This window comes from Rhinolophus hipposideros (genome assembly GCF_964194185.1).
Source record: "Rhinolophus hipposideros genome assembly, chromosome: 17".
NCBI lineage: Eukaryota > Metazoa > Chordata > Mammalia > Chiroptera > Rhinolophidae > Rhinolophus > Rhinolophus hipposideros.
In genome coordinates, this window is record NC_138063.1 from 6,113,327 (window position 1) to 6,140,000 (window position 26,674).

At 36.0% G+C, this 26,674-nt stretch overlaps 1 protein-coding gene across 1 annotated transcript in view; it reads right to left on the minus strand.

Moving 5' to 3' along the window:
• Positions 1–26,674, minus strand: part of DOK6 (docking protein 6) — a 300,556-nt gene that overhangs the window by 115,736 nt on the left and 158,146 nt on the right. The window contains exons 4-5 of the mRNA XM_081079009.1: positions 20,071–20,190; positions 6,349–6,538 (exon numbers count right to left, since the gene is read on the minus strand). Of these exons, the coding sequence (XP_080935135.1) occupies positions 6,349–6,538; positions 20,071–20,190 (310 nt within the window). The remainder of the gene's footprint in view (positions 1–6,348; positions 6,539–20,070; positions 20,191–26,674) is intronic.

Below are 26,674 nucleotides of genomic sequence, written 5' to 3' on the forward strand. Positions count from 1 at the left end.
TGGAAACATCTTCATGTCAAATTAATGATGGCATCCCCATATCTAATACAGCCATTAGACTCTTGAGTTTAAAGGACTCAGAGATTACTTATCAATACAATATTAAGTGAAAATATATAGGATAAATATCTTTATTTATTGATTTTAAAATATAATGGAAAAAAGCACACCAAAATATTAAAAGTTCTTATCTCAAGATGGAGAAATTCTGAGGGATTTTAAGCTTTTCTTTTCAACTTCTCCCTCAAAGGTCTGTATAACTTTTTAATCTGACGATATAAGGTATTAAAAAATCTCAACACTATGGGAAAATGGAGATTTACAAAGAAAAATTGTAACGTGCCAAATCTGCCCAGGTTATGAAGATAGATTTCTGACCTTACGGGACCCCCCACATAGAAATAAAGGCCTGATATACTTCCCACAGCTTCAAGATCCCTGTTTACAGAATACTCGGGGCGCTCTCTCTTCCCTGGACCCCATTACTTTTGGAGGAAGTGTTTTATTGTAAGAGTAACAAATGCTCATTGTCAAAAATTCAAACAGTATAAAAGAACATAACATAAGAATAGCAAATCCTCTCCTACTTTCTTTCCCCACAATTATTTTTACTTCAAATTATTTGGGGGTATAATGTGCATATAAGAATACTAATATTTAGTAAATAATTATATGCTTTCTGACAAATGTCAGACCACTGATCATTTTCATCACCTCCAGAACAGGGCATTATTCATCACTCCCAAAATCTCACAGGTGCCTCTTTGCACTCCATTCTCTCTCAACCCCCAAATCCGGGAAACCACTGATTTGCTTGCTGTCACTACAAATTAGTTTGGCCTGCTGACAAATTTTCTGCAAATGGAATTATACACATGGTTCAGAATAATGTTTTTAAGATCCTTCTACATTGTGTCACTGGTAGGTCGGATTCTGTTGTATGCGTCTAACTACATACTGATTGGTTTATGCACTCATGGATTGACAGCCATTTGGACTATTTCCATTTTTTGACTGTTACAAATAAAGCAGCTTTGACCCTCCAGGTACAAAGTTTTCTTTTTGTTTTTTGAATTTTTAAAATTTAAACTTTTAAAATTTTTAATAATTTTTTTAATTTTTCAATTACAGTTGACATACAATATTATATTAGTTTCAGGTGTACAACATAGTGATTTATAGACATTTATGGACATAAGGATTTATTAGATATTTATGTAATTTAGGAAGTGATCACCCTGATAAATCCAGTACCCATCTGACACCATACAGTTATTACAATATTATTGATTATGTTCCCTGTGCTATACTTTACATCCCCATGACTGTTTTGTAACTATCAATTTGTACTTCTTAATCCTTTCCCCTTTTCACCCAGCCCCCCAACCACCCTCCCAGCTGGCAATCATCAAAATGTTCTCTGTAACTATGAGATTGTTACTGTTTTGTTTGTTTATTTTGTTCTTTAGATTCCACATATAAGTGACATCATACGGTATTTGTCTTTCTCTGTCTGACTTATTCCACTCTGCACAATACCTTCTTGGTCCATCAATGTTGTTGCAGATGTCAAGGTTTTATTCTTTTTCATTATATTCCATTGTATATTTGTATCCACCTCTTCTTTAACCATTCATCCACTGATGGGCACCCAGGTTGTCTTCATATCTTGCCTATTATACAGCTACAAGTAATTATAAGTTGTTTTGGGGTGGTCGGTGGGTAAATATCTAGGAGTAAAATTGCTCTGTCATATGGAATGCATACAAATATACCCAAGTATTACCTGAAGTTGTGTTCATTTTCTTTTTTTCTTTTAAAATTTATTGGGGTGACAATACTTAGTAAAGTTACATAGGTTTTAGGTGTACAATTCTGTAATACATCATCTATATGCTACATTGTGTGTTCAAGTGGTGTTCCATTCTCCATTCACATGAATGATGAGAGAGTTGTTCCATCCCCACTTGACCTTGTCAGTGAGTGTGTGTGTGTGTGTGTGTGTGTGTGTGTGTGTGTGTGGCAGAGAGATGTACTGGTGTCTCTCTTTGGCTTTAATCTATATTTCCTTGTGATTAATGATGTTGAGCATCTTTTCTTGGCTGTACTGTCTATCAATATATCTTCTTTTATAACCTGCCCATTTTTTTTAAAACTTATTTTATTACTGAATTATTTGTCTTCTTATTTTGGATTGTAAGAGTTCTTCTCGGATTATGAATATAAGTTCTTTGCCAGTGATGTTTTGTGAATTTTTTCTCCTGTCTATGGCTTGACTTTGCATTTTCTTTAGAATGTCTTTGGAAGAGCAGAAATTGTTCATTTGATGAAGCCCAACTCATCAATATATATCAATTTTTTATATAGATAGATAGTGCTTTTGGTATAGTATTTGAGAAATTATTGCCTATTCCAAGGTTATAAATATTTTCCAAGTTTTCTTTTATAAGTTTTATAGTTTTTATATTTAAGTGTATATACATTGGAGTTATTTGGGTAAGGGTCTGGTAAGGGTATGGTGAAGGGTATCTGTCAACTTTAGCTGCCATAACAAAATGCCATACACAGGGTGGCTTAAAGAACAGAAGTTTATTTTCGCACAGTTCTGGAGGCTAGAAGTCCTTGATCAAGGTGCCAGCATAGTCAGTTTCTGGTGAAGACTCTCTTCCTGGATTGTAGATAACTACCTTCTCCCGGTGTCCTCAGATGGCAGAAGAGAGAGAGAACGAGCTTTCGGGTGTTTCTGCTTATAAGGGCATTAATCCCATCATGAGGGTCCTACCCTTATGACCTAATTTGAATTGAATTATCTTCCAAAGGCCTCATCACCAAATACCATCACATTGGGGGTTAGAGCTTCAGCATATGTATTTCAGGGCAGGGGGACATGCAATCTGGTACATAAAAGTGAGATAAGGGCTGAAGCGCATTTTTCTCTCTCATGGGTATTCAGTCATTCCAGCACTGTTTGTTTCCTTCCCACATTGAATTTCCTCAACATATTAAAAAAAATAAATTGGCTATAGATGCAGGTGTCTATTTTTGAACTCTTCATTCTTTTCCATTGATTGTTAGATTTACCCTTATATCAATACCACACTGTCTGGATTACTGTAGCTTTATAGCAAGTCTTATACTCAGGGAATGAAAATCTATCAGACATGTTCTTTTCCTAATTGTTTAGCTATTCTAGGACTTTTGCAGTTTTATACACATTTTAGAATCAACTTGTCATTTACTTCAGAAACGTCAGTTGAACTTTTTATTGGGCTTGCACTGAATGTGTCAGTTGATTTGGAGAGGATTTTCATCTTAACAAGATAGTCTTTCAATTAATGAACATGGTATGTATCTCCATTTACTTTGATCTTCAGTTTCTCTCAGTCATGTTTTATGGTTTTAAAGTCACAGCTCTAGCACATATTTTTTTAAATCAACCTATATATTTCATATTTTTGATATTATAAGAGGTATTTAAACTATTTCCCTTCCAATTATTCCTAGATTATATGTAAAATAAAATTGATTTTTTCATATTGACCTTATATGCTGTAACATCACTAAATTCACCTGTAAGTTCTGGTAACTTTTTGTTAAGATTCATTTTGATTATTTCCTTAGTATTTTAAGGGTATACAGAAGTTTGGTTTTCATTACTTTACATTCTGATTCCCCCATGGGCAATAACGTTGGAGTGTAAATTCATTCCAAAGAATTACACATGGTAAATTAGAGAGTTCTTGTCTATCTGCTGATTCTTCCATGAAATAGGCATCCACTAACTCATAAATTTGGCTTCAAGCACCACTTATTATAAACTCAGTTTTTCCCCTTGTTTGTACTACAAAGTTTTGTTGTACCGGTCCCATTTTCACCTGGCCTCAAATTTCTGACTCATGACAGGTAAGACTGACTTCTGTGTTGAGACATTGAGTTTATAATGATCTCTCCAGTATTTGAATGCAAGCTTCTCCCAAGCTTTTTGCTTGGTTTCTCTCTCCCTACATTTCCAGTATTTTGGGCTAAGGCTATATCTTAGCAGAGTTCTTTAGTAAAAGAGATCTTCAGACCTAAGTAGGAAGTTCATGTAGTAACTAGAAAAAGGCAAATTATATATATATATATATATATATATATATATATATATATATATGTATATATATATATTCTGATAAAGAGTAGGTAACTGATTCTTAAATGCCCACTATGTGACAATATTGTGATGTATGCTTCTTTATATTCACTAACTCACTCAACTTCTCCATGCACATCTAGAAAGTAGAGATTATAACTCTCCTAATGCAAAGAACAAAACTGAAGGCCGGAGGGGTTAAATGGCTAAATTATTAACAGCTGTGATCTAAATCTAGCTCTTTCCTATTCTCAGGGCAAATAGGAGTGGGGGTGTCAAGATAATTTCTAGATATTAAGATACTTGTATCTTTAAAAGGTTGTATCTTTATCTTGTATCTTTAAAAAGGTTTTCTGGCAAAATTAAAAAAAAAATACCTTCTAAACCAACAAACCAAACAAAAATCAGAAAAAAAACAAAACACAAACTTGAGGATTATGGACCTTATCTGTTCTGATATATTTATATTTTTCATGTTTCTTAAAATTACTAAAAATCATCAAGATCAAAAGACTAATTAATATGGAATGTCAGATAAACCAAATTGTATGCCAAATAATTTAATGTTTTGATGGAGAATATCAATTTTAAAACCTGTGAAGAGCCAGTATAGTCCCCTTAAAGATTTTGAAAAAACAAGAAATTGGTAAAAACTAACGTGGACAAGTGTAAATGGAGTGAAAATTCTGTATAACCACTATAAAAGAAAATATAATACTTTTGTAAAAAAATCCCAAGACACATAATGAAATGAGGGAACAGACAAGGTAGTTAAATTGCTCCACATAAAAATAGGAAAACAGAAGTACCCAGGAGAACGATCCAGGCAAGGAGATCCTGGAGGTAGTGTTGCTAAAATGATGAAAAACAAATCATTCCTTTTTGTATATAATATATACATTAATGTTTAAGATGAGTAAAAAAATATATCATAAATTTTAGGTGAGTGAATCTCTAAGCTATAATACCTTTTTTAATAATTTTTAAAAATAGTGTGCTTGTCTATAAATATTCATTTTCTCATGGGGATTTTTATTTACTGAAAGTTATCTAAATGTGATTACTATTACACTGTCCGTATCTAGGCAGACAGAGGTAGACATCTGAGTGAACCCATAGTCTCTAAGTCAATTTAGGGTTGGAGGCTTTTAGTGACATCAGTGTGATAAAGACTTTAATATTACCTTAGTGCAGAAAGGTTCCAGACTCATAAAATTACTTCAGTTCAGTTTTTTTTCCCTTAAAAATTTAAAAGACATCTGGCCTACCCTAGATGGATATTATTAGAATCTGACTTTGAATAGGTAATTAACAGTTTTGTAGAAATTTTGTAGAAAGAAGAAAGTTATGAAATTAAAATTGCTATATCAAATGCAACAAAACTTCACTATAATTACGTTATATAGCACAAATTCATTTTCAGAATGTGACAAATCATGTCTCCATTGTGAAATCTGATACATTAAACGTCTCTCACATTGAATCCCAACACCAAGGTCTTGTATTGGATGACCCCAATATCACAAAGGGGTCATAGCAGACATTTATGGATTCCAAACATATGCTGCGATAAAAAAACCTACATATTTGCCTTGACATACTAAGTTTAGAATCTGAGTTACACATTTCATAAATTATGGATATGCCAACATTTCTTCAGTCATTCTGAATTAATATTTATACTTAACTAATGTTATTATTATAACATAGATGAATTTATGTGTCATGTATTATAGCACATAGATGAATGAATACTGCATTAACTTCTTTCAAATCTAAAAAGCAATCTTTCAACAATTTTATACAAAACTTATTTCAAAATTGTTTGCATATTAAAAAAAAAAAACTCTCAAAAATAATGCCAGAAAGGATATGTTGAATTTTATGGGAACCCTATTATACCAAAAATACAGTAGGGTAAAACAAAATATAGTATTAAAATAGTATTGCAAACTATATTGCATGATTAAAATAATTATGAAACTAGTTGGATGCCAGCCTGAGACTGAAATTATTTTGAATAGGGTAATTAACCTGCCATAGAATTAATACAATTTTATTTGATTATCAACAAGAATCTGGAGAAATTCTGTAGTTGGTGAATTCTACCCTTTATAAAAACAATGGTCATCCTGGGCATTGGTGGACAGAACCTTTTCTTCAGGAGATTAGCTGTCACACACCTCCTACACTTGGTTGTCACATGTGGAGCTTACCTTCCTGACTCAAAGGTGAACCATGTTGAGTCCCGCCCGTATCTCCTCAGTGAGCTGAGAGGCCACATCACCAGTTTGACCTTGGCATTGTGGATATCCCAGAGATAGATATTCTCATGAGTGATCTGCATTGTGCATTCACCATAAATATCCAGATTTGGTGTAGGCATAAGATACACATTGAATCGTTCTGCAAAGAGAAAAAGAATGGAGGAAAATAAGCAAAAAGAGGTGTGACTCTTCATGGCAGCACTGTATTAATTTGTATACCTACCTACCGCCTACTATGTGCTTTGGTGTCACTGAAACACACTGCAAAACACTACTTTTTTTTTTCCATTTGGTATATGAAAAAAGGAGTTAAAGTATTCTTAATTGTTAATTCACTCACTCATTCTACAACTTTTTGTTGTATGTGCTCTCTACAGTGGGAATTGATGGTTAAATTGTATGATGGAAAGAGAAGGATAAAAAGCTAAGAGGGTTTCAGCCCAAATGGTGCTTACTGTCTCCTTCTTCACACAACTTAAGTGGAATTCCTTCGAGGAGTGTCTGACTTAATTTAAGCAAGCATTTACTCATTTTCACTTTTGAGTCATGAAGTATTCAATGCACACTCAGACTGGCTCTTAAAACACATTGTATTCATGGTCAAACTCAGCATATAATAATAACAGATATTCATTACTACTTTCTGCAGAACTTCAGACATTGTTTTAGTAAGCAAAATAAAAATACATAACCGCTTTCATTCCTGGATATTTTATAGCTGAAAATCTGATTACTAGGCAATAATTTCAAACCTTGCTTTATAACTTTTTTGTGTATCTCAAAGGCTACCACAAAATTCTGCAGCCCTTGATTCTCATTTAAATGCATTCTGTGCACTTTGTTTTGAAAACAAGGTTAGTTCCTAAGTTCCAGGAATTAAGACCTTGAGATGATCTATAAAGGGTACTCTGAAATAGCCCTAGTTCCTAGGACCATAGTCTTATATCACTTAGTATATCACATAGTATATCACTTATTTATAGTAAGTGATAAATAAATATTGGTCAACTTTATGAATAAAATAAATATATGCCCTGATGATTATGGGCTGCAAGATTTGAGGAATTATAAAAAATAATGAGTCATGATCCTGAAAAATTAAAGAATTACTAGCAGATACATCTTTATGAGTTTGAATTTAATTGTGAATAGTGCTTTAAAGATAATGCTGTTGAATTAATTATTTTAAGAGGCATAATGATGCAGCTGCAGTTGGAAAAGGATTGATATGCTTAGGAATGTACTATCATCCATCAGAATGCCTCGATTTTAAACGCTGGATGCTCACGGCTACAGAGTTGGCATTGTCTGTATAATAGAAAGAATCTTTTCTGTGCCAGGTATTTTGCAGAATAACGATTTGTTGATGCAAAAAAAAAAAAAAATCAGATTCCAAATCAGTTAAATTAAATTGAAGGATGACAGCTTGAAATTTAGTAACCATATGGACAATATTCATATTCAAGTGTCTAGATATTTTTGATCAAAATAATCTAACGATTCAATGTTTTACTAGATTATTGACCCATAAAACTAATAAGTATATGGATTTCACATTCATTTCCTAAAGAAAGGACAAAATTAGATACATTTTATAGCTGAAAAAGGAAGAAAGACCAATGCCCCATTAATTATCTGCAATAAAAAGCATATATATGTGTAATATACTACATCTGATAAAAAAACACAGTGAATGTTTTTTTTTTTTTTAAATTACAGTAAAAGATACATTGCCATTAATCCCCCTCAACCCCCCCCCCCTCATTTTCAACACACTTATCCCATCACTCTGGCCACTTTCTGAAGTAGTTCTGGAAGTCCTCTTTCGTCAGTGTCTTTATTTGTGCTGCCATGGCTGCCTTGATGCCCTGAATCATTTTGACTTTGGGGAAGAGCCAGAAGTTGCATGGTGCCAGATCCTGCGAATAAGGTGGATGAGGACATGCCATAATGTTTTTATTTGACAGAAATTGCCATACCAGAAGCGATGTGTGACACACGGAACGTTGTCATGATGGAGGATGATTTACAGCACACTTTAAAACACACCTTCTCTCAACCATAGCTCACATCCAACTGACTGCACCAAACAAGTTTAAACTTGTCACACACTGTTACTAAGGTTCTACGTGCCACTTCCCATGTTGAAGATCCCTGCCTTTCCATTGGATGGCGCTTGGCAGCAGCATTCACTGTATTTTGTGATCACAACAGAAAGGCTCCATGTCACACATCACGTCTGGTACAGCAATTTATGTCAAATTAAAATATTACAGTGTTCTCATTACAGTCCTCATCCACCTTGGTCACCGGATCTGGCACTGCGACTTCTGGCTCTTCCCCAAAGTCAAAATGATTCAGGACGTGGAGGCAGCCATGACAGAGCAATTAAGGACACTCATGAAAGAGGCCTTCCAGAACTGCTTTAGAAAGTGGCAACAACGATGGGATAAGTGTTCAAAGTGAGGGGGGGTATTTTGAGGGGGATTAATGGCAATGTGTCTTTTACTATAATAATTTCTTTTAAATTTAAACATTCACCGTATTTTATGGTCACACCTGGTATATTCCATAAATTCTAAAATTCTTATATGCAATCAAGTAAGGAAACAACATTTAGCATTAAATACATCATTCACATTACCACTCCAATTTCTACTGCAATGGGGTTACAAGTAGTAAATCAAAGGGGCATGGTCTCTTAAAAGAGTATAAATGAAACTTGGACCCAACAGAGTGACTCAGGAAGACAGAGAATGCCTGAACAGCAGTCTTCTTTTCTTTGGTCAAGACCCTTTTGATGAAGTTCAGCTTTTACATTTGGAACTAGTCATATGTCAACAGTGACATCTAGTCAACAATGGCATCTGTTGTGCATAAGGAAAGTATTGTTATACAAATGAGGAGTAAAACATTCCTCTGAATTCCTTCCTTTCCATGAATTCCAGAGTCTTAAGATAGCAATTGAAGAATCACTGCCAAAATGCCAAGAAATAACAACACTCCTCCCAAAATGTTGAAATATAGGAACACCATTAACCAATTTTACTGTTGCTGAATGCTGCATTGACCCTTGATATTCATACCCATAGTTTGGTAATTGAGGAAAAAAAAGAAAACAAAACAACAGGTCATGTAAAAAAATAATCTTGATATTGAGTGTCCTTCAGATAGATGGTACATGAAACGTTACATATAATCTACAGAGTATTAAAGAGGACTCAGAAAAAGCATTATATTTTCCCAGAAATGTCTGTGTTCTCTAATGTTAGCAGAAGAAACCTAGCAATAACAAAGACAGAAAAAGTGCAATCATCACAGTGGACACTAGAGAAAGCTGGAAAATAATGAATAAGTGAATTTAATAAGATACACATGACATAGAGCTCTAGATATCAAAACCATTGAGGCACATTTACAAACAAATACAAAGTGATTGAATAAGTTGCCCTAAAGGAGTCCTTCCAGGCCAGCTGTAGGCAACATAAACAGGCGAAATGTACCTATGGTGTCCCTTCCCTCTTGCCTGCTTTCTAATTTCCCAGTTTTCACACACTGTGACCTAGCAACTCCAGTTAACTCCTTCTTGTTATGGTTTGGAATGCTCCAATCTTCCTTTTAATGCTATATCTTACATTCTAGGAAAGAAATTATCCTAAGAAATTGTATTCTCAATCTTTAAATATTCAAATCCATCTTCCCTAATGACTGATTTCCAAGGATTTGAGAATCAATTAAAAACTAGACTAATATAATCCAGCAGAAAACTAGGCACATGAAGATGAGGACAGCATCAAGTTATCTAGTAAGTTCTACTTCTTTGAATTCCATTGTAATGGAAGGAAGGTTTCTGCATTTGCTATGAATAAATTATTTTATGCCCTTAGTAATGTAAAACATGCTGCTTTGCTAAATAAAATTTGATGTTTCCCATTGCCATAGTTAAAATTGGCTCCACTAAACGACTTTTTCAAATGTTTACCTTTGTGAAATAATTTTATTAGGCAGGTGTTTAAAATGACTCTCTAATCATGTCACTTTCTTATTTAAGGAACTGCATTTGGTTTTTCTGCCTAGAGTACTGGTTTTCAGGATTTAGTGTGCATCAGGGTTACCTAATGGGCCTGTTTAAACACCAATGGCTGGGTGTCCTCCACCCTTATCATTTCTGACACAGGCTGGGGCTGGACAATGTATGTTTTTTCTATATGTTCTCAGGGGATATTGATGCCACTGTCCTGAAGACCACACTTTGAGAACTGTTGATTTGTGAACCTCATCTCAGAATATTACCAGGAAGTAGTAGCATTAGAGAACCCATGAGGAATGCTTTTGAAAGGTGATGTCATGTTCTAGTAGAACAAAGCAGCACATTTTATTCAAGACTGTTCTCTGATGTCTGCTTAAATAAATTTATCCTCAATTAATTCATATACTATAATAAATTAATCCATCTCAATTGACTCATGTCTGATTTGGCAAGAAAAAGTTCCTGTACCAGTTGGAACAAAAGAAGGGAGACAGACATAGAAAGGAAGGAGGTTTATGAAAGATACAGTTTATAATTCATGAAGATATGTATATTCTACCTATTTTCTTTTAAGATAATCAACAACAACAATAAAAGGACTATTAAGGAGCACTAAACAACACATTTCCAAGTACCCAGAAGAATTAGAAAAGAAACTAGTTGTCTACATAAAGATAATAATATCCTGAAACATAAATAAAAATTCTCCTAGTACAAAAGGTTATGAAGACTGCTGAATGTGTGAATACATTTTTGAAGAGGCTACTAAAAAAACATATTAGATTAAAATGTATTCAAGCATATAAACTACAGAATTCTAGAGTGAAAACAAATCCCAAGAATATTGCCTGTGAAATTATATTTTGGTAAAATTTATGTTTGTATAATGGCTGATATGTAAGAAAATAGAATTGTATTTTAAATGGCCAAAAAACAATAACAAGGTGGAATAGTCATTAAACTGATTGTTATGTCTAACAAATATACTACTATTGAATCTGCAGTTACATTTACACGGGCATTTTTACACTAGGGCTGAATTAAGAGGTTCAAAGGGAGAGACCATGCTTCAGAAGGCCTGGGACACAGGGTTATACTTAGTTACAAAAACAGTGCCAAGGAGACTACAAAACAGGATTTGGTCGAATTAAATTGAACAAGAACTGGTGAGAAAGGGTAGCTGCACTCAGGAGACATGGTCCTGGAAAAGGAACAGTGAGACCCCAAGCTATGTGTGAGAGATTGAAGGGCTCATTGGCTCTGAGAAGGACAGAAACCTACCTTGCTCAGCCAGTGAGGACTCACACAGGTTGAATTCAGGGCAGACACTAATCTACCTATAGCTATTAGCTTGAGCCTGGTCCGTGGAGGTAAGTGGGGAGCCTAGCTGCAACAGAAAGCAGAGGATCAGAGATGGGGTTTCTGACATGAATAAAACCCCATTTAGTGAGTAGAAATAAACAAAAAAAACCAAAAGGGTGATGAGCTCTTCAATCAGTTTCTCAATAGTGCAGTCACAATGTCTTAACAATATTGAATATTGCAATCAAGATCATGGTTTATCGCTCCATTTATTTAGGTCCCTTTTAATTTCTCTCAGCTTTCAGTGTAAAGGTCTGGTTATACTTTGCCGATTTTATATCTGAGTATGTGATTTTTTTGATGGTATTATCAATGATATTTTTATATTTCCCTTTGCAATTGTTTATTGCTAACATATGTGTATAAGTATTATATATATCATTATATATGTGCAAATTTTTGCATATTAACATTTTATCCTGCAATATCTGGGAATTTACTTAGTTGTAGTTGCTTTCTCATGGATTCCTTAGGGTTTTCCAAGTTATTAGGGTTTTCCAATAAAAAGTATCCTAGCTTTTTATTTTTTACCAATCCTTATGATTTATTTTCTTTTCTTGTCATATTACACAAATTAGAAGCTTAAATAGAATATAAGGGGTGAGGGAAGATATCTTTGTCTTTATTCCAATCTTATGAAGAAAGCATTAATCATTTTACTTTCAAAATGATACTTTTTGAAGGTTCTTCACTGATGTCTTCCATCAATTTGAGAAAAATCCCCTTCTATTCCTAGGTTTTTGAGAGTTGTTTTCATAAACGCGTGTTAAGCTGTGTTTATCAGAAGTTTTTTATGGATGAATTATAACAATCATGTGATTTCCCTCCTTAATCTATTAATACAGTAAAACATATTGATTGATTTTTGGGACTCTGAATTTCTGGCAGATACCAACATTGATCAGAGTGTGTTATTTTTTTTATGTAACATTTTAGTACTCCTTTTTCTAATTTTTAAAAGAATTTTGTACTTACACGCATGAAGGGTATTTGTCTGCAATTTTCTTTTTTCTTTTAGTACCTGGATTATAGTATCTGGGTTATAGTATCTTGGTTTTAGTATTTGGGTTATAATGCCCTCATAAAATAAGTTGTGGAATAATCCTCCCTCCTCCAGTTTCTGAAAAAGTTTGCATAGGACTGGTATTATTTCTTCAAGTGAATAGAATTCAACAGTGCAACTGTATGGGACTGGAGTTGGAGTATTATTCTTATAAACTATTATAAGAAATTATAATAGTTTTTAATTTCTTTAATGGGTACAGTGCTCTTTAGATTTTCTATTTTTTTCCTTGAGTCAGTTTGGATAATCTGACTCTAAATAATTTTAGATTATGTTTAAAACAGTCTGAGAAAAGCTAAACTTTACTAAAAAATAATTTGTTCAAATTTATTATCAAATCATTAATGCCTTATTTATATTGTCCCGTTTTATTTTGTATGGTTCCTAATCATTTCTTCTATTATCTTTTGAATATTATTACCCAGTAAACCTCAGAGATTTAAATTATATAAGAGATTTTAGTTATAAAGGCTATAATCAGAAATAATATTTTGAACTTTTTTCATAAGGGTGGGGAGATAAAGGTGGAGGCCCAGAATTTTCTTGTTTAACACACGCCTCATGTGGATGTGATGGAGACATTCACCGACAGCCCAGGAAAATACCGACTTTCCTGTCAGGCGTTGTGCTACTTGCTTTCCATGCTGTATTTTATTTAACCCTCACAACAGACCTATGAGACATGTACTATCACTATTATCCTCAAAAGTAGGAAGCTGAGGTTTAGAGAATTTTGGTAACTTGACCATAGGCCCATAGCCTATAAGAAGCAGAACAGAACGTGATGACATAATAAATCTGTTTGGCAATTTCTGCTTGTCCGGCTACATGTTCAACTTATAAGCTTTGCACTATAGTTTGTTTTCCTGTAGCAAGGAAAAAAAAATGGATCATCAAAACTTGGGAGTATTGAAAAATGAAATCTCATTATTATATACTGAATTCAATCAAGCTTTTCTTTTCTTTTCATATGCATGTTTGTAATCATGTTCTGTCAAATGACCATTCATTTAACCCAGTTTCTGATCAAAGGTCAATCTCTGAGTTTCCTCCCCTTTTCATCGAGGCTGAATTGCCAGCTGGCAGAACTCATCTAGTGACAGGTGGTAGGAAAGGAAATGGGGCCTGTTTTCTGGATTGTATGCACCCATATCCCTATGAAGTTACTTCGCTCTGTTCTCCTGGGACATGCCAGCTTCTACTTCCACATGGTACCTGGGGTCCAGTGTTGGCTGACAGGAAACTTGGGCACCCCCTCCATGCCACACTCAGATTTGAGACAACGGATGCCATCTTTACCTTCCTATAGCTGGCTGGGTTCTACTGACATCTCTCCATTAGCCTTCCTGTGCTTGTCACCAACTCCAATGTGACGAATCAGATTCTAGTCTTTTCTCTTGCAGTAACCTCCAGTTTATAATAGGAAATGTAAGCATGTGCTTCTGTCTACTGACCTCCCATGGAAAGGGGAAGGGCAGGGCATTTATCTCTTGCTCTCCACAACACGCGTATTTTCAAAATCCCTCTTTTCTTCTTGCTGGCAGCTGGGAGACACCGGTAACTCTGGATTCAGGATTCTTCCTCAAAACTTTTTTTTTCCACATTAACTACAAGTACTTTTCAATTTGCATCTTTGTTCTCCCTGTGTTTGTATAGGAGATGTTTCCAGGGCACAGGAAACAGGACCGGTCCTTTGGTGTTTCAAGGTATTTCTTCCAGTACGCATCTCACTTTGTAATGACATGGTTCGAGTTAAACAAATGGATCACTTAGAGTTGGCAGTGTGGTAAGAGAAGCACTACAGAACATCTTTGGTTTCTCTGAAGCACCTTTGCAAAGAGAGGCAAACATATGTACATATGTAGGGCATTAACCTTTACTCCATGGTATTACGTATTGAAGACCAAATGGGAAAGTGGTAGTTTTAACCTGCTTTGTTAATGTATATGCATTCTCTATATTGATTAAATAATGAAATTAAAACAACACAACACAAAGCTAGGCAAATAGTTAAAGCCCATTCAAGTCTCTGTATTGCATCCATGGATGTTATCTTGTTCCTGCTTAGGTGGTGCTACCGTCACCATTGCCCTCCGGCTTTCCCTGTGCGTAATCACCTTCATTGCTTATATTGGCATTTTCAAATATGTGTTTCATGGAACGGAAGTTCCACTGGATATGAACAGGTTTTATGTGTAGAAAGAGAAACACAAGTCAAGTGAGTTTGGGAAATGTTGCATTATTCGAAGTTACACAAGATCTTAATTAGGACTTCTCAACAGTTTTCCTCTGCTAACGTATGCTGGCACCATCACAGAGGGTTGGTATTAGTTTTCTAGAGCAGCTGTAACAAAGTACCAAACCCTGAGTGGCTTAAAATAATAGGAACCTATTATCTCCTGGTTCTGGAGTCAGAAGGTCCAAAGTCAAGGTGCTGGCAGGGCATGCTCTCTCAGAAGGTTCCAGAAGGAGCTTCCTTTCTGGTCTCTCGTAGCTTCTGGTGTCTGAGCAGCCCTGGCCTGGAGATGTGTCACTCGTCACGTGGCCGTCTTCTCTGCCTCTGTCTCCAGATTTCCCTTCTTTATCAGGACGTGTTGGCTATATAAGGGCTCAGAAACTCGGTTATCTCTGTAAAGACTCTATTCCCAGTGAGGTCACTGGGACCAAGGGTTAGGACTTTGACATATCTTTTTTTGGGGGTACACAATTCAATCCACAACAGTGTTACATAGTATTAAATCCACTGCACTGACTCCATCGTCAGAGAGTGCGCTGTTGTAATATTTCCTGGAACTCACTTTGGGAAATAGTAGTGTATGTGGATGGCATTTAAAAAACCCAAACATAGGTATTCATTGGTTCCTTTCCCATGGAAAAGTTGGTTTTGCTCAATGCTATCCTATGGACAAAAAATAAACCTCTAAAATCCTTTTATTACTGGTTATAAAGAAAAAAATCAGAGTGAATATAGTTCACCCCAGATCATTTTGGAAAAACTGAGGAAAAGGTCATTACAATAGAGAAACAAGTCTATTGTTACTGTTGTCATTTGTTTTGTCATTAACTGGTCATTTTCCACAGGAGTAACCTCCTGCTAATATCAGCTTTAACTATTCACAGACATTAAGAATTTTAGAATTGCCTGACTGAGAAAGCATATTTGGGGTAATCAAACATAATTTTAAAAAGCACCATACCACAGTGCTTTTCTTTTATCGTTATTTTAGCATGTATTTTATTATACCTCAGATGGTAGGTTGGATCACGTTTTCCTCTATTCTTCACTTCCTCTCCATGTTAGAGCCTACGCTCTAACCCGTGTCAGGGCCTCACAGGTGGAATGTACTTCTGTGCCCCTTGACTTTGGCCTTGGCAATAGCCTTTGTTTTGACCAACGGAAGTCAGTGGACTCCACACATGCAGAGACTTAAACTGTGCTGCAAGTTTGGGCTTGCTCTCTTGCGGTACTTCTTCTTTGTTCTGAGAATACCCGTTCAGTAGTTATTAGTGTAAGAGGATGAGACACATGGAACAGACACCATCAGAAGCTTGATGCCAATTTCAGCAGCACTCAGACTGCATCAGCTGAACCCTAGCCAACCACCTACGCATGAACTATAAAGACATGCTTCCAGATTGCTGCTATGGAGATTTTGTGTAACCAGCCACACAGCATTATTTAAAAATTTAATGATCGATACACCTTGATTATAGATTTGGCTCCCTTACTACTTTGTGAGCTTCTTAAAAGCTATATTTTGTATAATTCTACATTTCTTCAACTTAGTCATTGCATATCATTGCCTCAAAAATGTTTGATGGGTGAATAATGAACGAGTGAAAGACACAGAAGGGTGTGTGAGTGGAATGGTTGCTATGGCAACACAGGTAAATAATTCCAAAACAACTTTGGAATACTGCCCTTGTTCTGAAGAAAGGCTTACACATTCTTAGGCTAAAAGTCGGAATTCCTGCCAATTCTTGTCCATTCATAAGCAGGGACCCTAGGTCCTGGACAGAGCCAAACCCTTAGAACTGACTTCATATTCACCAGATGGCAAAGTCTGAGGTTATTTTTCCATTTTCTTCCATATGGTGATCTCTTTCATCAATAACAAATTGGACATATGTTCGGAGTCCACTTCTAACTACAACTGCAGGAATTCTCTACAGGAGTTGTGTTTTGGTTACGATGCTTACTTCTGCTATTAATACTTAATACAGAACATTTGTTTTCGAGAATCGCTACTATGTATTGTGAATCCTTTACAAAGAACTATGATTGTTAACACCATACATCTAAGGTCAGTGTAGGCAGCATTAAATACTACTAAATGAGGTGAAGATTCAGGAAAGTGTAAGAATTTAAAGTTGGAAATGACTACTTAATAATGACTACTTTCTTGTGGCAGTGTTATTGAAGTCTAAGAACAAGTGTGTGTGTGTGTGTGTGTGTGTGTGTGTGTGTGTGCGCGTGCGTGCGCGGGCGCCCTTGTGTTTGCCTACTTTCCCGTAAATCATGTGTGATCCTGAGTCGATCTGAAAGCAGCTGAAAGCACTAGATAAAGATGATTATAGCAAGGAATTTAATCAATAACTACTTTTATCTCAGCAATACACCTTACATCTTCAAAAATTATTTGCACAAATGTTCATTCTTAGCTAGTCACAGAGTAAGTAAGATCAAGCTGTCTGAAGAATCATCAAAACAGTAGAGGAGAAATAGTCATTTTGAATGTCAAAAAGCCCTGCGGTCAAGGCTGAGCCGTGAGTCATGCCTTGATGATGGGGAACCGCCAGACCACCACCAGCCACAAGAGGGTCACTTATTACGTCAGTTCTGCACACATGTGCACCTCATCTCTGAGGAGAAATTTCAAACTAATTCCAAGCACCTTAATCATAAAATAGTAAACTCATTTTTCTGATGAAGAATAAGTTACATAATTTAATATGGGCTTGCCTTAAGGAAAAAAAAAAAAAAAAAACAAAACCTGAATCTGTAATGACAATCTTTCAAAAAGGATTTATTCCAATTTTTACATGTTAATATCTTCAAACACGTATTAGGAAGTTTAAAGATTTTTGTTTATTTTATGAGGTGTTATGCTTTGAAGAATCTGGAATAGTGATTGAAAGCCATGAAAAGACAGCTTTGAAAGATGACATTATTCTTCCAAGATTATAATTAGCTAACTGAAACAAGAAATACTTTCCCTACACGTAGTAAAATGAATGGGTGTGCTGTCTAAGGAACAGGTGTGTCCCTCGCAGTCAAGGGCCCAAAGGAGAGGGTTCAAGTTGGCTAAAAAGCATTTTCAGTCTTTGCTGTGAGACTGACTAGACTACTGGTAGTTACTTCAGGGGGAGCCCAAAATGGAATTACCTTACTTATGGGAGAAGTTTGTTGATTAGGAAGTGAGAAAATTGGCAGATGCAAGCAACAAATTGTGCCAATCTGTGTGTGTGTGTGTGTGTGTGTGTGTGTGTGTGTGTGTGTGTGTTTAAGTAAGATTGCCAATTTTGTTTTAGGTTACCATGTACTTTTAGAAGGTCATCTAAGTGAACAAAATACTACCTTCTTTAATGAAACAATTACTCATAAATTTTAAAAATCTATGTTAAAGCACTTGTAGCTTTTATATGAGGTTAGAATTATTAAACAAAATAAACCTAATATCCTTCAACCTTTTTCAACACAAGTTATCAAAAATAAACAACACTGGGCCGGCCCGGTGTCTCAGGAGGTTAGAGCTCCATGCTCCTAACTCCGAAGGCTGCGGTTCGATTCCCACATGGGCCAGTGGGCTCTTAACCACAAGGTTGCCAGTTCTATTCCTCGACTCCTGCAAGGGATGGTGGGCAGTGCTCCCTGCAACTAGCAAAGGCAACTGGACCTGGAGCTGAGCTGCGCCCTCCATAACTAAGACTGAAAGGACAACAACTTGAAGCTGAATGGTACCCTCCACAACTAAGATAGAAATGACAAAAACTTGACTTGGAAAAAAGTCCTGGAAGTACACACTGTTCCCCAATAAAGCCCTGTTCCCCTTCTCCAATAAAATCTAAAAGAAAAAAGAAAGAAAAAAAAAAAGAGCAACACTGAAAAATTTCTGTTTTCATACTACTAGGTTATCTGGTGGTGACGGTAATTATTTTTTTAAATGGAGAAAAATAAGCTCATTACATTACACTGATTTCATGGTATAGAGGTGCTGCTCAAGAATGTTCGGCATAAATTCTCAGTAGGTATCAGAAATGTCTGTTAAAATAGAGAACAGTGAAGGAAGTAAACTCTGTGTGCCACATAAATCTCAATGTTCTTATCCTCTGAGATTTTATACCCTGTACTTTTCTACTTGTAGTTGCTATGGAGTGAATTGTGTCCTTCCCACCCTCACTCCATTCCAAATTCATATGTTGAAGTCCTAACCCTCCAAGTGACAGTATATGAAGATGGAGTCTTTGGGAACAAATTGAGATGAGGTCATCAGGGTAGGTTCTCATAATGGGACTAGTGCCCATATAAGAAGGGACACTAGTAGAGATCTCTTCTCTCTCTCTCTCTCTCTCTCTCTCTCTCTCTCTCTCTCTCTCTCCCTCCCTCCCTCCCTCCTTCCTTCCTTCCCTCCCTCCATCCCTCCCTCCCTCCCTCCCTGCCTCCCTCTCTCTCAGATACAGGAACAAGGTGACTGTCTGCAAGTCAAAAGAAGGTCCTCAATGGACACTGACCTTGCTGGCACCTTAATCCTGGACCCCAATCCTCCAGAACTATAAGAAATTAATTCCCATTGTTCGAGCCACCGAGTCTATGGTATTTTCTTATGGCTGTCTAAGCTAAGACATCATATTAGCCCAATTCCCTGACATCAACTGATAACACAATAGGCCAAATTTGTTAATATAGAATTTAAACTATACTAACTCTCTAGGAAGAAAATATAGAAATGTTTTACATTCAAAACCTTATATACAGTGAGTTAATTATTTATTTCGATAAATGGCAAGGTCACAGAATGAGAAATCAAGATACCTGGGTTGTATCTTAGTGTTTTCTCTAGTTGCTATGCAACCTTGGGAAAATCTCTGAACAGCTCAGGGAGATCACTTTACTTTCCTTCAAAATGATTGGCCTGCCATATTTCTGGGCTCCTTTCAGTCTCAAAGTCCTACAGTTATGTGTCCTTTAAAATGATGGAAGGCGACGCACACTTACCGTTCTGTTCCCTCTGTACTCCTGCTGCCAGAAGATCCGGTTCCCCAAGGCTGATGTCGTTTAGCCTGGTCCCCAGACATTCCATACAGAGATGCTTGCACCACTCCTCAGCCTCCAGCTCTGAAAAGGACCACATATCATCAGTCAGCCAGTGCTGCATAGGGATGATGGAGTAAGACTGCCTCCTGGACCATTTCCCCAGGTAAGTAGTAAGAGCTCAAAATTTACCCAAAGAAAACATTTTAGATTATTCTGATGTACTTTGTCTTACTTACACATAATAACATGTAGAATATTCATTTATTATCTGGTATATTTTAGATTGATCTGATTTTTTGGAGGGAAATTACTTAGAAAAATTAATTAAGTATAAAATTAAAATACATACATGACTAGTGGAGAAATATCAGACTAGGTTAAGCAAGTGAATGTCTTCCTGAGTGTGACTTGTATTTGTGTGGGTGGAAAGTCTGATCCCAAGTCACTCTGAATTGCAATGGGTCCTAGACCAACAGAAGCATGTGATCATTTTTTTCCGTAAACATCAAAAGTGGCATCTCTTTACTTTAGAAAAATAAGTGGGATAGGATATTGAAGATAGCTTTCCCCTTTAGAAAATTTTAATTATCTAAGATACTGATTTGATAACCACTCTTTATTCTCATTATCTCTCAACTTCTTTATATTCTCAATTTTTTTTTGCTTGAAAGATGAGAACATCTGACATCTACACAGAATCTTGTAATATCAAACACTTTCATGAACATAAATGAATTTGATTTGAATATAAGCTCTGTGTGGGTGAGGTGCCTAAGGTTTCGAGTCATACCTGGCATAGCATATCATTATCTTTGGTCAATATCACGACTAAATTGGAACCCAGGTCTTCTAGCTATTTTTAATATGCAGAGATCTGAGAGTATGAGGTTGAGAATTCTGGGCCAAGTACCAAAATCGCTGCATGGAGATTAGATAAGAACTTTCCATTGACACCTGCCTAGAGAAATTTCTGACTTTTCCGTGTAGCATAAATCTATACCAGAACAGTTTAATATAGATTTCCTTCATATCTTTTGTTGCTCTCCATGGATGACATGCCAACCTTTGCCTTGGCATTTTCAATTCCCCATAAAAAGTTATCTGTGACAGGTTTTCTTGACTCAGTGGATTTAAATACCAACTGCTCTGCCCCACGGTCAACACCATCAAACTGGGTAACGTTTCCCTTCCTGTGCTAGTCACACTGCCTTAGTATCAAAAATTGGTTTGACCAATGAGATGCCAAGGCAAATTTGTCATTTATTTTTTTGTTTTATCAAGACCATGAAATATCTAGACCAGAAAATCAAGAAAAAGAGCATGCAGCCTCTCACAGGATACAATTCTAATGCCAGTAATAGTTCCCATGTTCCAACCATGAAAGACATTTTCTTTATAACAGGTATGGTCAGCATATTTCAGGGGCCATCGTCTCAGGAGTGAGAGATGCACCATCTGCATAAGTCAAGAAGGTAGATTCTCAAGAGAAACTGGTCCCTCTCTCAGGGGGAGTCGGAGGCTGGGCTGGGCTGCTTGGTCATTTTCTCAGAACCCTAGAAAGCAATTCTTCCCTCCTATAAGGACAATGATATAACAAGGGGGCACTTGCTGAGGACCACAGCTTTCTCAAATAAAATTTTTTTTTCCTTCCAGTGAGGGAATGTCAACTTGCATAGTAAAAAAATTTATGGGAGCAACAATAGCCCATGTTGAAAATAATTTTCATTAGACATATGAGTTTGATTTGTAATATTTGTGAAAGTTTTGAAAGCTTTGATAACAACTAATCAAAATCTAAGCCATGTCCTAGAAATGTCTCTAGGAAACCTTGACATTTCAGCTAAAGGAGACAATATGACTATACATTTTCTTTTCACATTTTAAGGTTTTGAATATTTCTCAGGACTCCAAATTAAAATTTAATTCAATTTGAAATCAGTAGTAGATGCACATTCAATTAACATCTCATCTGCAGGGCTCTACTGAATGGTAGTTCCAGTCCTGCATAGATGGAGATGAGAGTATTTAATACGCTGTCTGGGGTAAAAATCCAAACACTAACTATGTCAAAGCGTCTTTGTGTCAATATTCCCGTTCACTTTCAGTACTAAGTCATGCCCAGAGGTTAAAGAAATGTGTCACTCACTCCTACTCACTCTTTTGTCCCAGGATTTCATGAGACAAAGAAAACAACCATATAGTAAAGGGCTTCTGTGAAGTCAGAAGCCACTCTTTCACGGAGAACTCCATGTGCCATTTCTGTGAGCACCAGAGCCAGAGATGTCCCCCATTACAGCAGTAACAGGTGTTTGTGGGCTTCCCCCAGCTAGCAAAGATGTCTTTGCCATCAGTCTTAAAAATCACATGCTTCAATATTTCAGTAGTGCAGTAGCCATAGCAGTGCAGTAAGAAATAAAAACAGAAATAACAAAAGTAATAACAAAGGCAAGAGTAAACCAATAGAGTAGATACAGTCATATTAAAGCCTGAAGTGTAAACCATTTCAGAGAGAGACCGAGAGAGAGGAAGCCATCGCAATTCAGATGTCATCCAAAGTTCATTTCAATTTTTTAAAATTGATTTATTTTTATTAGTTTCAGGGGTACAAAACAATGTAATAGTTAGACATTTATCATTTACACCCCTCACAAAGTGATAACCCCTCTCCCCCAATCTACTACCCCTCTGACATCGCACACAGCCGTTACATTTCCACTGTCTCTATTCCTAATGCTGTACTCCGCTTCTTGTGACCACATATATGTATATTATATATATATATATATATATATATATATATATATATATATATATAAAATTATAGTTCACATTCATTATTATTTCTTTTTTAACAAGCATTTACTTTGAGCTCAGTATAAGCCAGGCACTGTGCTAGGAGAGGTTATATGAAAAACACACACTATCTGTTCCTCAATAATCTTCAAGTCTAGGGGTGGGCAGGTGAGTTTGGGGGGTGGTACTCCAGAGGGCTGCGGGCTTAGCTGGGGGAGGGGCAGTGATGGGCACTGCTCAGCAGTGTGGAGGGTGGTTGAAAAGGGATCTGCAGGTCAAGCAGGAGGAAGGAGCTGGTGTGTGCCTGTGTGTGCGTCAGTATATGTGAGTATTTGTCTGTGTGAGGTTATTTGTGAGAGTGCATCAGTGTATCAGTGTCTGTGAGTGTGTGACTGTGTACGTGAGTGTGCTTGTGCGTGCCTGTGTGTATGTGTGCGTGCGCATTTGTGAGAGTGTGTGTCTGTATGTGAGGGTGTTGGAGGAATCAGGCTGGCCTGAGGAGGGTGCGCAGGCACTGAGATGGGAGCACCTCTCCAGGGCAGTGAGAATGACATCCTGTGAGCAGCTGGGGACAGTCCTGAGTTCGTGTAGTAGGTCTGACGGACAGACAGCACTCAGCCATCTTCTCATTGCTTTATGGTATTCAGTTCAACTGGGTCAGCCCCAAACCTTCATTTTGCAAATACTAACCTTTGTAGTCTGTACACCTGATCTAACAGTTTTAATGCAGCAAAGTTTAATTTGTTTATTATAAAAGATCTTGTTTTTGTCAATCTGGTTTTGATAGTCACCTTTCTGATAATTATAGCTATGCCTTTTCATTTGTTCTTTTCAGGCAAACTCTATGTATTAAAGTCCTTTAATCTCTTTATTGCGTTAATTTATTTTGCCCCATCATTATTTAATTAGTGATTTTGTCTGAATTGCCTTCTGTCTTTCAGCTTTCCATGTTATTTTTTGACAGAAATGAGCAGATTAAATACCAACGTGGTAAGCGGAACCCACTGCATTATTAGCTCTTTATTTTCCCATAGATTAGGTGGTGTTTGTCTTTCGTTTTATTTTTTCAAACTTCTATCATAGTCTAAACACAATAGTGTGTAAATAATTACATTTCTTTAAGGAGCAATAAAGGCATAAATATGCTCTACAACATCTGCTATGTTTTTCTCTTTGTGATGGAAGTGTTTTTTCATTATTATTTTTCGGAATAGCTTGCAGCTATGATATAATTACTAATTCAGGTAAATAACTTTTTCTCTAGGACAGAAACCTCAAAAATGTGTTCATTATGTATACAATTAGTTTAAATGAAGAAATTTGATAGCTTCCAAAAGAAAAACTGAAAGATATTTTGGAATAACAAGACAAATGGAAAAAAGAGACTAAACTAAAGGAGTGAGTTATGAGACAAACAGGTTTATTGATTGTAGGGAAAATGGTGATCAGAAATAGTACAAAATAGAAATAGAATCAAAAGTGGATGGCTCTCCCCTGAGTTTCTTTCCATCCTTTCTTTACCGAATTCTGTGGAGAAGATGGCTATATCGCTTTGAATCAGAAGAGGTCTTTACATAGCAGACCCTTAATAAATGCCTATTGAATAAATGATTAAATTCAAGCTTTATTACTTTCACTAAAACTACTCCTTGCTATAATAAAATGAAAGTTGAATGATCTATATTTGAAGAAATGGACAATTTTTCATCACATATACAGAAAATAGGCTATCAGTCAGAATCATAGAGCAGAATTAAAAATAGCTCTGAGTCAGTTTTGTGTTCATTTATTGGAAGATGCAGACAAGACTAGTTTTGTGTGGAAATAATAAATTATTTTATTTAGTCCTTTCTGGAATTAGCTTTTATAACAGTCTTGGGAAAATGTAGGTAAAATCGTCCTGTTTTTATATTCAGCAAAATTAGCGATTCTTAAATATGTATAATTCTTACATTCTGTGCAGATTTGCTATGATTTGATGATAAATATTGTTTTTATATTTACTGAAGTCTTCTCAAATGATGCTTTACTGGAAAGTGAAGAAAATATCTCCCTGTGCATACTATTCCTTAAAGAATAAACATCTCTCACTTATTGTCATTTGAAATTCACAGAACTTTTAAAATATACAACATTTTGAGGATGCTTTTCATTCTTGATTATTGGCACCTACTTGTTTCTTAACTGGCCTTAGTTGATATTTTATGGACTTTTCTTTTTCTCTCACTTTTTCTGTAGTAGGAAGAGAAGGAACCAGTTAAAACCTAAACACGGGCTCTAGCAAAGATAGAAAGAATATGTCTCTGTTTAGCAGGAAACAGAGAAGGAACCTTTTCCAGGAAAGTCAGGTGGTAGGATTGATCAGTTTCAAGATGGTGGGGGGTGGGGGTGGAAGGAACTTTCAGTTTTTTTTCCTAAGAAGAAAGTGCACTTAATTTCCTTTCTCCGAAGTGCCCTCATTTATACCCTAGCACATTATCTAACACATAATAATCCTGTAAAACTGGTTTCAAATATGACCTTCTCTATTTAGCTCCTTCAGATCCAAGTCTAGATTTGACATCTTTCCTCCATATTTCCACCACAGTCTGTACATACTGTCATCACCCCCTGTGTATCATTGACAAATTTGTCTGTCTTCCCAACCAACCAATTTAAGATATTGAAGTGTGGTAGACCTACTTGATTTAGTTACTCGGGAGGCTAGCAGAGCACCTGGATATGGAAACTAATAAATGTGGAATGAGTAAGTAGATATTTAAGCAATTTAAGACACATTCTAGAATCAAGTGTAGAAATTCTGGGGAGTAGTCACTTGCTGGCTGTTTTGAAGTCTCTATGCATCCCCATTTAAGTGGAGATGATAAATTGCTATTTACAGCTTGCTTATCAAGATAAAAGAGATCTTTGATTAGGAAGGGGAAGAGAGAAATATCAAGTATGGTTCCCCATTGAACCTCAGTAATTCTAAAATAGCTCCCATTCAAAAGGTTTCTTATTTTATTAAGCTTTTTCTTTTAGGCTTATAGATGGTATTTATGCCAAAATGGAAGTGTTATATAACTCCCTTTGATTCTGTCTGTGCTAAACTTTTGATCAAATTTTTATTTTTTACAGAGATATGGCAATGGAATCTTAGAAAAAGTCAACTTAGAGTCAAGGATACGAACTACTACCTAAGTTTATTCCATCTTTTATGTAGATCATCATAGCTTAGTTTTATTAATTTAATAGTAGGTTGATATACGAAATTTTTGGATTCAGTATAGAATGCCTTATTCTTCTACTTTTCTCCTTTCATAAACTGGAGGAGTAAGGTTAGGCTTTCAGAAGTGGGCAAGACAAAATTGCTTCTGCCTACACTCCAAAGTAACAAATGACAAATAGCAACAAATGGCAGAACCATTGAATGTGCTGCTCTTTTTAGCCATTTAGACAAGAATGTTGTCTAAAAGAATGTCTTTTTAGACAAGAATTTGCTGTAAAATGATTTAATATGGAGGTTAGTAAATCACACAAAAGCTTAAAATGATTCAAAGAAAACAAGAAAGAACAGCAACCAACACTTACAAATAGTTGGAAAATGATGACATGATGATATGTGCATGCGTGAGTGCACGTGAGTGCACGTGTGTGAAATGGAGATGGAAGCAGGATGGTAAAAGATTACAAGATTAGAATGGATCCTTTTCATGGACACTGAAGCCCAGCTCGAGAATGAGTATGTTTCTGCAATGGAAAGCCTGCATCAGAGTGCAGTTCTTCCAATCTG